We start from the raw sequence: 14,734 nt of genomic DNA on the forward strand, positions 1-14,734 counted from the left end.
GCTTAGAGTATGATAGGTTTAAACTTTTGTCAGATTTTAATCAAAAAAGAGAGAGTCTTTATGTCCATTTTCCTGTCCCAGATTATGGGGTACCTTTCTAGCTTCTCTAGTCTTATAAAGTCAGGATTATATATTACATCTTCTAGCCTGTCATATTGAAGCACAGAATGTGTCAACGTATGTTACTTAAATTTCTCGTATATTCAGCATAGAAGTTGATTTATCTCGCAAAAGTTAGAGAGTTTCTTTTAAAACAAAATTGTCCTAAAGAATCTATAAAATACAGTCAGGCTCTCAGGCTTTTTTCATGGCTTTTTCTTAACATATCATATTTTATTTATGTTATGGCACTAATTTCTCCAAAAATATGTTTATGTCTTTAGTTAATCAGTTGTATTAAGCGCAGTTTATTTTGAAGTTACTTTAAATATTACAGGTTAGTCATATTGACAATATTATAAAATTGAACTGGCTTGCATTTATTGAAGTTTTGGGATATCTTGTTTTGATTAACAATATGTGCTGCTATATCCAATTAAATCACTATTTGTTCAGAAACGTTTTTTTTTATAATTTTATTTATTTATTTATTTTCCCCCAAAGCCCCAGTAGACAGTTGTATGTCGTAGCTGCACATCCTTCTAGTTGCTGTACGTGGTACGTGGCCTCAGCAGGGCCGGAGAAGCGGTGCGTCCATGCGTGTCCGGGATACGAACCCGGGCCGCCAGTAGCGGAGCTCGCGCACTTAACTGCTAAGCCACGGGGCCGGCCCAGAAACTTTTTTTAACTTAAAATTTTAGGTTGCCTGGGAAGTTTTATTTCTTTAAGACTTTACAAAACTACATTGTCTATATTAGAATTCTAACTGAAATTCTCAATGTTTTCTTTTTAAGATCTCCACAGTGAAAGATCCTTTTATTGATATTTCACTTCCTATAATAGAAGAAAGGGTAAGGAGTAAAAAAATAATAAGTCTTTTGTGAAGGGCATTTATTTATTCATATATTTAGATATTTGTTTAGTATATTATCAGATACCTCAGAATCATTATTATTTATGTACATAATTGAGTTTGTACAGTGTATTTGATATTGGAGTTTGTGTATATATGCATAAAGTATGATACAGTTCTTATTCTCAAGGATTTTAAACACTTGTGCTTTATATTTTGAGAATTAACGTTAAGGAAATTGTCTATATATATTTCAAATGAGTTAGAAATTTTAAAAAGTAGACGATATCCAAAATCCGTTTCCTAAAAAAGTTTTGTGTTATGTACATGCATCTATATAGGTTTCAAAACCTGTACTTTGGGGAAGAATGAGTAAATATAGAAGTTTACAGGAGACAGATAATGGTCAGTACAGTGGCACTGTTACTTTGGAAAATACTCATCAACCCAGAGTCAACAAGAAGCATTCTTCATCTAAAGATAAGGTAAGATTATGTGCATTCATGAAACGTCTGTTTTTTACAACTTTTTATTAAGAGAAACTTCAAAAATATACAAAAGTAGAGAAAATAGTAAAATAAACTCCCATATAGCAATTTCTCAGCTTCATAGTTATCAGCTCATGGCTAATCATGTTTTATCTGTATCTATCCCACATTCTCCCTCTCCCCATCACAGATTATTTTGAAATAAATCCCAGATATATCGTATACTTCAATGTGTATCTCTAAAAGATAAATACTCTTTTTAAAGACATAACCACAGTACCATTATCATATCTAAAAATATTAATAATTTCTTAATAGCACCAACATCCAGTCAATATTTACATTTCTGCAATTGTCTCATAAATATTTGTGGGATGTTTTTGGCTTTTTAAATTGTGTTTGAATGTAGGATCTAAAAATCTATAGATTGCAGTTGATTGCCATGTATCTTAAAGCTTTTAATCTACAGATTCCCCCTCCACATTCTTTTTTCCTTTGCAATTTATTTGTTGAAGAAATTAAGTTATTTTCTTCAGCAGTTTCTCACATTCAATAGTAATTCATTTTGCTATTGCATCCGCATATTGTTAACAGGTGCCTCTGTCTCCTTTATTTTCTTTCTAAGGTAGTTAGATCTAGAGGCCTAATTAGGTTTAAGTTTGATTATTTACTTAATTTTTGGGAAGAAAACTTTTTTGTGTGTGTGAGGAAGATTAGCCCTGAGCTAACATCTGTTGCCAATCTTCTTTTTCTTTGCTGAGGAAGATCGGCCCTGGGCTAACATCCATGCCCTTCTTCCTCTACTTTATATGGGACGCTGCCACAGCATGGCTTGACAAGCAGTGTGTCAGTCTGTACCCAGGATCTGAACCTGTGAACCCTGGGCCACTGAAGCGGAGCATGTGAGCTTAACCACTATGCCACTGGGCCGGCCCCAAGAAAACTTTTAAGTGGTGATGTGATACTTCCATCAAGGAGGTGCCCATCATGTTGGATGTCTCTCTTTTCTTGATGTCAGCAGCCATTAATGACCATTGTCTAGACCCATTATTTCAGGAGGAACATACCTGGTTGTTGAATTATCCCATATAAATTTAGAGAAATCAATCTGAATTTGCACTTCATTTTAAAAAGTTTTTTGACCTGATATGATGTGTATTAACATGGCAAATTGATATATTATTAGATTTAACTTACTCTGTTAGAAGGTTAAGTGGCAAGACTACAGAGATTGTGCAAACAATCAAACACAGAGATTGTGTAAACCTACAGAGGTTTACACTTGAAAAGCCTCCCTCACAGCACTGTTCCACAAAAGTCCTGTTCCCTTCTCCACAAATAGGTAACCACTATTGTTGGTTTCTTGCGTAAAAGTTTACTTTTAAATTAGAACTATTCACTAGAATATCTTATAATGGTTGTAGTTTAGTTAGATTTAGGAAATGGATTTCAGAGGTACTAGAAAGAGTATTTACTAATTGTGGAATGTTTAAGTAAGACTTATTGGCATTTATTTTCAGTAAGGTCACAAGATTCTTTTCTCTGAAAACACTGTCAACTTACAGAATCAACTAATTCATGGCAGAAAACATATAAGAAAATTGTCATCTGAAGAAGATAAAGCTGTTGTCATCCACCAGAAAAATGAAAACCTTGAAATAGATGGGGATTCTTCAGTGTTGGCAAGCAGCATCATGAATACTGAACCGACTCTGACTGGAAGCCCTACCAATGGCAGTGAAAAAGAAGCCAGCCATTCTGAAAGTAGTGTTGATGCTGACAGTGAAGCTTCAGAATCTGAAAGTGCTTCTAAGCAGACTGTGTTGTTGAGATCCAGTGGTGGATGCGTTGTGCACACAAAGGGACATCCCTCAACAAGTGAACCGCCCGCCAGGAAGACTGACAGTGGTGATGAGGAAGTGGCTGAAGCTATTTCTGGACTTCATTTGAGCGGCACTGTAACTGGAGATAGAGATTTTAAAAAGGAAAATCAGCCACTAAATGTTCCAAAGAATTTATGTTTTTCAGGGGAGAAGCATATGATGTCTCACAGCCCCCAAAATGCTTTTCAAACCCTTTCTCAGAGCTATATAACTACTTCTAAAGAATGTTCAGTTCAGTCCTGTCTCTACCACTTTACATCCATGGAGTTACTAATGGGAAATAATAAGCTTCTGTGTGAGAATTGTACTGAAAAGAAACAAAAGTACCAAAAGAAAACCAGTTTTGCAGGTAAATATTTAGCTTAATTTTTTTTAGTACTCATGGATTATCTGATAGTCAGTGACTAGTGGATTATAGTTCCCAAACAGAGGAACCTAAGAACCTTGTCTCCATACTTGAGCTGCTTAGAGGCAGAGATTGTCTTATTCATATTTTTATTTTTTATTTTTTATTTTTGTGAGGAAGATCAGCCCTGAGCTAACATCTGTGCTAATCCTCCTCTTTTTGCTGAGGAAGACCGGCTCTGAGCTAACATCTATTGCCAGTCCTCCTCCTTTTTTTCCCCAAAGCCCCAGTAGATAGTTATATGTCATAGTTGCACATCCTTCTAGTTGCTGCATGTGGGACGTGGCCTCGGCATGGCCGGACAAGCAGTGCGTCGGTGCACGCCTGGGATCCGAACTCAGGCCGCCAGTAGCGGAGTGCGCGCACTTAACCACTAAGCCACGGGCTGGCCCTCTTATTCATATTTGTAACTCAACACTGAAGACACTGACTGGACAGAGTAAATTTTCAATAGATTTTTGCTGAAATAAATTGAAAACAGGAAGTATCCATCTCTGCCTTGAAAATGCAAATCCACGTAGTCTAATTTCAGAGGACTAGCTATCTGAACTCTTTCCGGAAGAAATTTCCCTCAAATTTACAATGGTAATAGTGATATTAATGATGAAATTAATGTGCTTCACAAATCTATCAATTTAGTGTGAAGTCATATCATAAGATGTAAATTTGAAGATTTTAAATAATTATAAAGCTAGTAATATATTAACTATGTTTAGTTGACCAGAGAAACGTGGAAAAAAGAGGATTTGTCAAGTAAGAAATTTTCACTGCACCACTAGTCTTGATTAAATGGAGAGAATTCTCTGATTCTTAGCAACTAGTTGTTTCAAAATGTAGATTTTATTATTATTCAGGTATGGTGAGGCCAGCAGATCAAGAGACGACTGCCATTGAAAAGATAGTTTGTGACTTACAGTTCCCAAGAGGAGGGGACCTACTAAGCCATGCCACACAGAGCCACGGGGGAAGCACCAGGGTTGGTCAGGAGGCAGTGTGTGTGGGGTTGGGGGAACGTGGGCAAGAGCCTTTATTGTGGTTTCCAAGGGAAGGAGTGGGCAAGGCAGGTAAACAGGTTTAGGATTGACTAGTTTTGAATAATTTCAGTGGGCCGTGGGTTATAGGGGCTATCTCTAGTTGTCTGGTACCTGGCCCTGGTGTGATTAGGACAGGTGGATAGTGGCCTTGAGTATAAGAGCCCAATAAAGGAGGTGGCTGGGGTATAGGCTTTGAATTGGTTGGTTTGCATATGAAAAACACAGTTAAGTTGTTTACTATCTCTAGGAATTAGCTAGCTCTGGGAGAGGCCGTCCCTCCAGTGTTAGCAGGGCCCCAGATGTCAAAGCATCAGAATAAAGACATGCTTAACACACTAGTAATTAAAGAAATGTCTAGATGGGAGAAGAAAGAAATACCAACTAACATCAGTTGAGGTTATATATGCAACTGACCATATTCAAATCCTATCACAAGTCCTTTCTAACAATCTCTTACTGAAGTTCCCTATGGTTCTTAGGATATGTGATCTCCTTTCACTGCAATGAGTAATGACCCAATTTTTTCAACTACAGGTATGTTTCTGGTGGTCTTTGGCTGGAGAGCATTGACATAAGTCACTACTAGTCCATCTGCTTTCCAGCTTCCAAAATTTGTTTGCAAGTGTCACCTCCCCCATTCTTTGTCCTTATAAGTGTGTGCCTTTTTAAAAAATCCCTTTCACTTTAGTGGACTTTTAAAAAGGAGTAGAGGCACCCTGTAACCAGAAATCTAATTTCTTTAACATTTTCAAAAATGTAGTATGATGCTTTTATATAAGTGTTTACTGTATTATATGGTAGATAATGTATAAAATGGAATGTTACAAATAAATTTATTATATTTTATGCAGAAAAGAAAGTAGAAGGGGTTTATACAAATGCCAGGAAGCAATTGCTCATTTCTGCTGTTCCAGCCATCCTAATTCTCCATCTTAAAAGATTCCATCAGGTAAAAAGTCCCTTTAGTAGCACAGTAGTAATTTTCATCATATGTTTTGCAGAGCCCTAAATCTTGTAAAATTCTGTCAAGGATTAGATAGTAATTTATTGAATTTAAAAATTTGTCATTTACTGCTTCAGCCATAATAGCTTAGAAGACTTTTCTAATTAAAATTGTTTAATTCACAATACTTGAAGATTTAGGTGGTAGGAACCCAAGTGGCGTGTGTGTGTGTGTGTGTGTGTGTGTGTGTGTGTGTTTGTGTATGTCAATGGAAAATAAGACTTATTAAGAACCCTCATTTACAAGCAGGGAAATAGCAGAGTGCACCTGGTTTTCTGAGCTCTCAGGATCCTGATGAGAGGAGTGCATGGTCTGGGCTAGGTTGGCTAGGACTAAGGGTTGCAAGGCAGGCCAACCCCTGTAGGACTTTACAATGGGAGGGAACTTAAATATTTTTAATGTGTCAGATTTTTCTCCAGTTATTTAAAGTTTTAATCCAATGCCTTATCTCAGGTTTTTTTTTTGCATTTGATAAAATGATTTTAAAGTTTCTCTTGGAAGAATGAGTAAAATACCAAAACATTTTTGAAAAAGTTAGAAGTGATGATTTTTTGGTACCAGTTTTAAAATAAAACTATAATAATTAAAACAGTATGGTCAGAATTGTCTATAAATAAAACATCATAATTTAAAGCTCTTTATGACAAAGGAAGGCTCTCAAATCAGTTGGGAAGGGAGCTGGATTATCAGTAAAGGACTTAGGAAAAATAGTTGTGTGAAGAAATAAAAATTTAGAGCTTCCCTCCCTTACCATAGATCAATACTATTTTCAGATAAATGTTTTTAATTGTATGAAACAAATTATCAAAAGACTAGAAGAAGACTTAAATGAATATTAATCTGATCTCTGTGTGGAAGATTTTCTAAATATAAAACCCATGAAAGAAATCTCCAGGGAAGATTGAGAGCTTTGGTTATATATCTGCAACATTTCATGTGGGCCACAGATGGGCAGGAGGAGATTTTTGTCTACACCCCCATCCCTAGCCACAGAAAGATTAGATTAAGTTCTTGAATTTCTATAGCCAAGGTTACAGAAGCTCAGTGGAATGAAAAGGGTATGGAGAGCAGAAGCAGATGGATCTTGTCTCATTACATCAGCATGCCTTTTGGAAGCTGTATATCTGCAGCGACTCCATGTGGACAAGATAGGGGCATGCCAGATCTGAGAAACTCATTTCATGATGTACCACAGTTACTTTATATTTGGTACTTGCATCCCTACTTAGGAACAACTTACAGAAAGAATTAATGCCCTTAACAGGAAATATTTACTAACATCTCAGTTCCTTCTTGTTCTCAGTCTAAATGTAATGTCAGCAAAGCCACATTCTCATTCCCAGGGACTGGAAATTACAGGGAGCCAAGTCTTTAAGCAGTGTCTCTGCTATCTAGTTTTTTAGTGTCCCTGAAAGCCTATTTCTCTGTAGTAACTTTGGAGCTGTATATCCACAACACTGAAAGGCAAATCTCAAACAGGATAGAGATCTTTGTCATAAATATGGCAAATGATACATAAATATGTAAAGAGCTCTCAAAGATCAATAAGAAAAATATCAAGACCCTAACAGTAAAATGGTAAAGAACATGAATTGACAGTTCATAGAAGTAAAATGCCAAGGAATTATGGGAAAAAAAGTCCATCCTTTCCAGCAAAACAAATGCAAAATAAAATGACATGAGATTCCTTTTTTAACCTGTCCAAATTGACAAAGATATAATAGTGTTGATAAGGATGAAGTGAAATATTGGCACTCTCATGTACCAGCAGTGGGAGTGTAAGTTGGTAACACCTAGAAAGTAATTTAATAATATATATCAAGGGGCTGGCCCTGTGGCATGGTGGTTAAGTTCAGCATGCTCTGCTTTTGCAGCCCAGGTTCAGATCCCAGGTGCAGACCTACACCACTCATCAGCCATGCTGTGGCGGCCACCCACATACAAAATAGAGGAAGACTGGCACAGATGTTAGCTCAGGGCTAATCTTCCTCAAGCAAAAAAAGAGGAAGATTGGTAACAGATGTTAGCTCGGGGCAAATCTTCCTCAGCAAAAAAAAAAAGATATATATATATAAAGAACATTAAGTAATGTTTTAAATAAAACATAATTTTTGAACAAAAGTAATTACTTTTGACTAATTCCACTTCTGAGAACCTATTGTAAGGAAATAGAGATATACACAAAAATATGTGTCCCAGTCATTGTAGATCATGCCAGATGTGAGGCCTGGTGTAAGTGTCCTGTGTGCAGGACATCAGATTTATATTTTAATGACATGGGGAAAACCAAATATAAGGCAAGATATTTTCCAAAAATGATTCCCCTGGAAAAGGAGATTCATCTTATATTAAAGCCCATTACAAAGTCTCTCCTCTTGAGATAATTTCTCAGCAGCAAAGTACTGTTTGGGGAGGGTGCACTAGCCTGAAATGATCTCAGACAATGCTGATATTGGATGCTTATAGAGGTCACCCGATGAAAAAAAAGGAGGCAAACAAATCGAATACAGATTAAATAACTATTCCTGGGATATGACCTCATAATTTCACGTCAGATATCATGTTAAGCCTTCTAAAGATAACTTGAAGAAACAAATCAGTAAGTGGATATATTTTCGTAAAAAAATAAGTGTTTTTTCTTCAAAGAAAGGTAAGAAATAGGCAACAGATCTAAGGTAAAATTATGTGATTAGTGTGCAAATGAAAAGAGAAGTCATTGAAATAAGTCGTGAAAGCGTTGCATGAAAGATTGCATGTATTAAATAGTTTTTGTATACCCAGACAATTCAGATTTAAGTATCTTCTCATTCCAATAGAGTCTATTTCTATTTGTGGGTTTCCTATCCAGTACCTTTGATACTCTATCAGCTAGTTTTTATTATCATTACATAATGCAAAGTGTACATTTTTCAAGGTCTGCCTTTGGAAATTAAAAATAGAGAAAGAAGTAGAGCTTATTTAAGAACATGAAGGTTCATTTTGATTTATGTAATATATAACATTTACTTTTATTGATAAAATGATTTGAGTGTTCAGGCTTTTTCCTTTTTAATGAATGAATATCACTGAATTTTAGAACTGAAAAGGACCTAATCTAGTCTATTTATACCTATTTTCTGCCTTGATCCAGATGAGTTTGCTTCGAGTCACATTAACTGTTAATCAGTCATTGAGTCAGGCCTAGAACACCAGGCTCCTGAAACTTTGGTTGAATATATTTTCATGATAACATATGTGTCAGTAGCTTAGCTTTTATCACATTTTTATCTTTCCCTAAATGTTGAAAAGCTACAGTGAAAGTGATTATTACCATATTGTTCATGGTAAAAATGCCCGTGTAAATGAATGGTCTTTGAAGCTAACAGTTTATGAAACTTAATTACAAATTTAGTCATATATCAATTTTGGACTATTAATTAGTCTTTTTTTTTTTTTTTTTGGTGAGGAAGATCGGCCCTGAGCTAACATCCATGCCAATCCTCCTCTTTTTGCTGAGGAAGACAGGCCCTGGGCTAACATCTGTGCCCATCTTCCTCCACTTTATATGGGATGCCGCCTCAGCATGGCTGGACAAGTGGTGCTTGGGTTCGCGCCCGGGATCTGAACCCGGGCCGCCAGCAGCGGAGCACGCACACTTAACCACTATGCCACGGGGCCGGCCCCAGTCACTTCTTTATATCTACAAAAAACTAACTTTTAGGATCCCTCTCTTGGTTTTAATTGATAAACACAATGATTTAGATTAATTAAGTTTGTTGCATTAAAAAAATTTTTTTGGTCTTTTTAAGGCTGGCTCGAGTCTTCGCAAAGTAAACAGACATGTAGATTTTCCACTTTTGCTTGATTTAGCACCATTCTGTTCTGCTACTTCTAAGGTATAGTATGTTATTAAGATATTTAATTGACTTGCAAATAATGTGCTTAAAAGTATCCTATGTATTGTTTATTAGGCCATACTTTTCTTTCTTTCTTTTTTGTAAATAAGCTTCTCTTCTGAAAGGGAATTTTATAGTTAGTGAAGTTAAATCAGTAACATGTGGAACATTTGACACACTGAATATGACTTTTGTCCTTTGGGAGATAGAATAAGGAAAAGTTGAAAAGATGTGTCAAGTATGAGGCATGGCAGTCATCAGAGCCGCTTGTAAATGCTGCTGAAAGCAGATAGTTGATGAGAGAGGTAAGCAGGTTTTGTGCCCTCTCCTGTTCCTTGTAAATGATGTGCATAATTGGCAGTAGTTTTAGCATTTATAGAGTTCTTTATCTTTTGCAAATCAATATACTAGTGCATTGTTTTTCATGCCATTTCATGTATACTGCTGAGAATAGTGTACTTGTCAGCTGAGTATGAAACTTTAAAATTGCTGTTATTGGGCCGGCCGGGTGGCGCAAGCGGTTAAGTGCACGTGCTCCGCTGCGGCGGCCCGGGGTTCACTGGTTCGGATCCCCGGCATGCACCGACGCACCGCTTGGTAAGCCATGCTCTGGCGGCGTCCCATATAAAGTGGAGGAAGATGGGCACGGGTGTTAGCCCAGGGCCAGACTTTCTCAGCAAAAAAAAAAAAAAAGAGGAGGATTGGCAGATGTTAGCACAGGGCTGATCTTCCTCACACACACACACACACGCACAATAAAATTGCTGTTACTTTCATAATTAGGTATAGTAAGGAGACTGGTTTATAATTGCTTGTACTTACATGTAAGAACTGTGTGGGTGAAATTGATGACTTTGTCTTCCTTGAGGGAACGAAACCCTTATGGGAAAACATATTCTCCTGTTCATGATTTACTAGTTAGCAGTCTAGCTTTTGTGGTATTAATAGAATGCTTAGTGAACTTAATATTTTCAATACATTGATCAACAATTTCTTAAATGCAATTTTTCAGTGAATCCAATTCATCTGCTGTGGAATATCAGCACTATCTGTCAGTTAACACTTAGTATTCCTAGAATTTGATAATGTGGTAAACAAAATGTAAATTAACAAGCTCTGTATTAAATTTATGAAAACGTGTTTTTTAAAAGTACCTGTTATGGAGAATTTCCACTCATACACAAAAGTAGACAGAAGCGTACAATGAACCCCTTCACCCATCGCCTAGCCCTAAAACCTTAGATATATGGCCAGTCCTGCCCCATCCACACGCTCATCTACTTCCTCCTCCTATATTACTTTGAAACAAATATCAGGCATCATTTCATTCATAAATATTTCACTGTTATCTCTAAAAGATAAGAATCACTCCCCCTCCTTTTCTTTAGACATAACCACAATACCACTTTCACACTAAAAGAAATTAGCAATTCCTTCATATCATCTAGTGTATGGATTTCCAATTGTCTCATAAATGAATTAATTCCAAGTAAAAGCTATACCTTATGATTGGATAATGTCTCTTTGGATATATATTTCCCCTCTCCCATCTCTCCCCTTCTCTCCCACCTTGCAATTTATTTGTTGAAGAAATTGGGTCGTCTTTCTGGTAGTTTCCCGTAGTTTAGATTTTGATGATTGTTCTTCTATCCTCTTTATTTCCTACAAATAGGTGGTTGGGTCTAGAGAGGCTTGAACAGATTCAGGTTTGTTATTTTCTTCCCCCCCCCCCCCCGTAAGGCTATTCCATAGACAGTGTTCTGTTCTTTTATCAGGTGGCAAATAATGCCAATTATCTTTTTATGATATTAGCAACCAATGATACTCAATGCTAGATCTTTGAGTTCATTAAGAATTACAGAGTGATGATATTCTAATTCTGTCATTCCTTCATTTTTTAGCTAGAACACTTTTATATAAAGAGAAATTCCTTTCATCTATTTAGTTATCTTATGGTATATAGTTCTTACAGAAAAGGTAGAATAAATGCCCAATTCTTTCCCTTACCCCCTTTTAAACCAGTTTTCAGAATAATAAATTAATTCACTGGTTTCCTCAAACTGGTCAATTAATTTATCATTATGAATTCATGGATTTAAACCCATTAGATATGTTTCAATTTATCACACTTTTCTTTTTATTCATGCTCTAATGTATTAGTCTTTTGGGACCATAGTTGCCTACTGAAAGCCACTTCAGGTTGGCTCCTGGGTTAAATTTTAAATGTAAATTTTTAAAATTTTGTTTAACACATAAAATATTTATGTAGTTCCAAAGTCAAATGTATCAAATGTACAGTACAAGGTAAATTCTGACAAGTGTAACTTTTCTCCATATCTGTTTTACCTGTTTCTTCCTTCTTATAAATAACCATTTTAAAAAACTATGATTTGGGCTGACCCTGTGGCCTAGTGGTTAGGTTTGGCACGCTCCGCTTTGGTGGCCTAGGTTCAGTTCCTGGGCACAGACCTCTACACCACTTATCGGTGGCCATGCTGTAGCAGTGTCCCACATACAAAATAGACGAAGATTGGCACAGATGTTAGCTCATGGCGACTCTTCTTCAGCAAAAAACAAAAACAAACCCTATGATTTGTTCTTCTATTTTTTTTTAATATAAGCAAATAGGTATGTATATGTGCATATCTCCTCTTAAATAATCATAGCTTACAATATGTATCCTTTTACCTGTCTTATTCTTAACATTATATCCTGGAGATTATTTCATAGCAGTATTTAGAGATATTTGCTCTCCATTTTTCAAGCAGTGTAATACTCTGTTACATGGATGCTTCAGAGTTTCTTCAACCAGTCCCCAATTTATGAACATTTGGGTCTATTTCAGTTTTTTGATATTATAAATAATTCTACGATTAATAATCTGGTGCATGTATTTTTACATTTTGCTCATGTACTTGTGAGATAGGATCCTAGAAATAGGATTGATAAATCTAAGGGTAATACAGATATAATTTAGCTAGATAACATGAAATATCCCTGCATAGGGGCTATGCCCCTTTGCATTCCCACTTGCAATGTATGTGAGTACTCTTTTCCCCACAGCTCAGCCAACAGAGAATGTTGTCCAGCTTTTGCATTTTGCCAGTCCAATCTGTGTGGAAAAGTATCTCAGTGTAGTTTGAATATGCATTTCTGTTATTTTAAGCAGGATGTACATTTGACTTAATTTTCCTTACAATAATATTTCACTCAATATTACTAATTGGGTGTTTTCTTTGTCTAAAAGAATGTAAGCGTGGGAGATAAAGTTCTCTATGGTCTCTATGGCGTAGTGGAACATAGTGGCTCGATGAGAGGAGGCCACTACACCGCTTATGTGAAAGTGAGAACACCCTCCAGGAGATTATTGGAACATATCACTGGAAAGAAAAATGTACCTGGTATGCCATCTTAATTTTATTTTATTTTTAAAAACAAATGAATTTATTCTTCCTTTTCTGGAAGAGGTAAGTTGTTTCATGGATACCTCAAGTGGATTCACTTGTTAATGTTAAGTGAGAAATACCTTTAAGAGTACTTAGATAATCTTGGAGAATCTTAAATATCAAGACTGTACCCTTCTAGTGACATGAAGTGACACACAGTTTTTCAAGGTATTAAGTCATCATTTATTGCAGCAGAGTAGCAGTTTATTTAACAATACCAAAAGTTGTTGAAGACATACCAGGTCCTCAGAATAGAATTGGAGTTGAAAATTTGCTGGCTTTGGTTATGGATCAGCAAACTACCTTTTTTATCTTTCTCTTTTAGTGAAAATGATTCTTTTCCTTGAGCAAATAAGTATTTACAAGGCTGTCTAATATTTCACTAGATATTTAAAGTAAAATTATACTAATATTAATGCTTTGAAAGATTAATTTATTTAGGAAGATGTTTAACCCAAGAAGAAACAGACTTATACAGTAACATCTAACATTAGATAATATAGTTTGTGATGAATATGTTGCTGTTTATAATGTAGAGTAAGAACATACTTATTGTAAAATTATACTTCTTTTTGTTTTGTTAGGTTTGAAAGAACCTGATAGGGAGTCAGCAGGCCAGTGGGTCCATGTCAGTGACACTTATGTGCAGGTGGTTCCAGAGTCAAGAGCACTTAGTGCACAAGCGTACCTTCTTTTTTATGAAAGAATATTATAATTATTCGTCAATTATTAGTGGTAATGATTATTTAGATCACTTTTATTTAAATGCTGCCATGATAACCATAGTATGCAATGTGCCTTTGTAGTCTTTTCTCTTCTGTAGGAATAGCATGTCCCTCAAATGCTCCTGAACATTTTTACCATTTTGATGAATCCTTTTAAAGTAAAGTAAATTTACTCAGTGCTTTCAAATGTATATTCTTAAACTAAATGTAAACACATGTTTTTAAAAAAATATTTATCCTGGAAAAAACCCAGAATTTACCATACTAGAGGAAAATCCTTTATGATGTGGCTTATTATTACAAGCATCCAGAAATGATGCTGACTAAATTAAATCATTCCCTAAAACAGTGTTTCCCAAATGTGAGTCACATACCACCCTTCTGATCTCGTATATATGTATATATATCTCCTGTGCCATTGTTTACTTATTATTTTTAACCTTATTTTTTAGCCTTATTTTTTAATCATAGCCTTGTTTTGAACATATTCTACATTTTATGTGCTAGTTATATTTTTTCTATTAAACATTAAAATAAATATATAACTGTTAAAGATAAATTGTTCATCTATGTAGCACTCCACTTCAAAAATCATCTCAGGGTTATCTCGTGGTATATGTGTACTGCTGTGTGGGAAACATTGCTGTAACATATATTTACACAATTGGCATAGTGACCATGTTGTATTTTATATGATTCAGCCATATAAAAAGGTACCACTGTAACTTTAGTAATACGGGTTTACAAATATTATACAAATATTATATTGATTAGCTTATTGCTTGGAAGTTTTGAGAACTAGAAAAATATTAAAATATTTCATCAACGTATTATTTGCAGCCTATTCATGGTGGAGTTGAGGATAATTTGCAGGTAACTAGCCAAGGTCAAAATATAATTATAGATAATTGTAACATGCAGA

General features: G+C 35.6%; 1 protein-coding gene across 4 annotated transcripts in view; it reads left to right on the forward strand.

The window, feature by feature from the left end:
* Positions 1-14,257, forward strand: part of USP45 (ubiquitin specific peptidase 45) — a 65,255-nt gene extending 50,998 nt beyond the window's left edge. For 2 of the 4 annotated variants that reach the window (XM_058566581.1, XM_058566580.1), the window contains exons 12-18: positions 894-950; positions 1,294-1,437; positions 3,006-3,672; positions 5,615-5,712; positions 9,555-9,641; positions 12,889-13,042; positions 13,672-14,257. In XM_058566581.1, the coding sequence (XP_058422564.1) occupies positions 894-950; positions 1,294-1,437; positions 3,006-3,672; positions 5,615-5,712; positions 9,555-9,641; positions 12,889-13,042; positions 13,672-13,802 (1,338 nt within the window). In that variant the 3' untranslated portion in view covers positions 13,803-14,257. Of the gene's footprint in view, positions 1-893; positions 951-1,293; positions 1,438-2,960; positions 3,673-5,614; positions 5,713-9,554; positions 9,642-12,888; positions 13,043-13,671 lie in introns of those variants that run through there. The other 2 variants (XM_058566582.1, XM_058566583.1) reach the window with 2 other exon arrangements.
* The last annotated feature ends 477 nt before the right edge of the window (positions 14,258-14,734 follow it).

This window comes from Diceros bicornis, chromosome 23 (genome assembly GCF_020826845.1).
Source record: "Diceros bicornis minor isolate mBicDic1 chromosome 23, mDicBic1.mat.cur, whole genome shotgun sequence".
Lineage (NCBI taxonomy): Eukaryota > Metazoa > Chordata > Mammalia > Perissodactyla > Rhinocerotidae > Diceros > Diceros bicornis.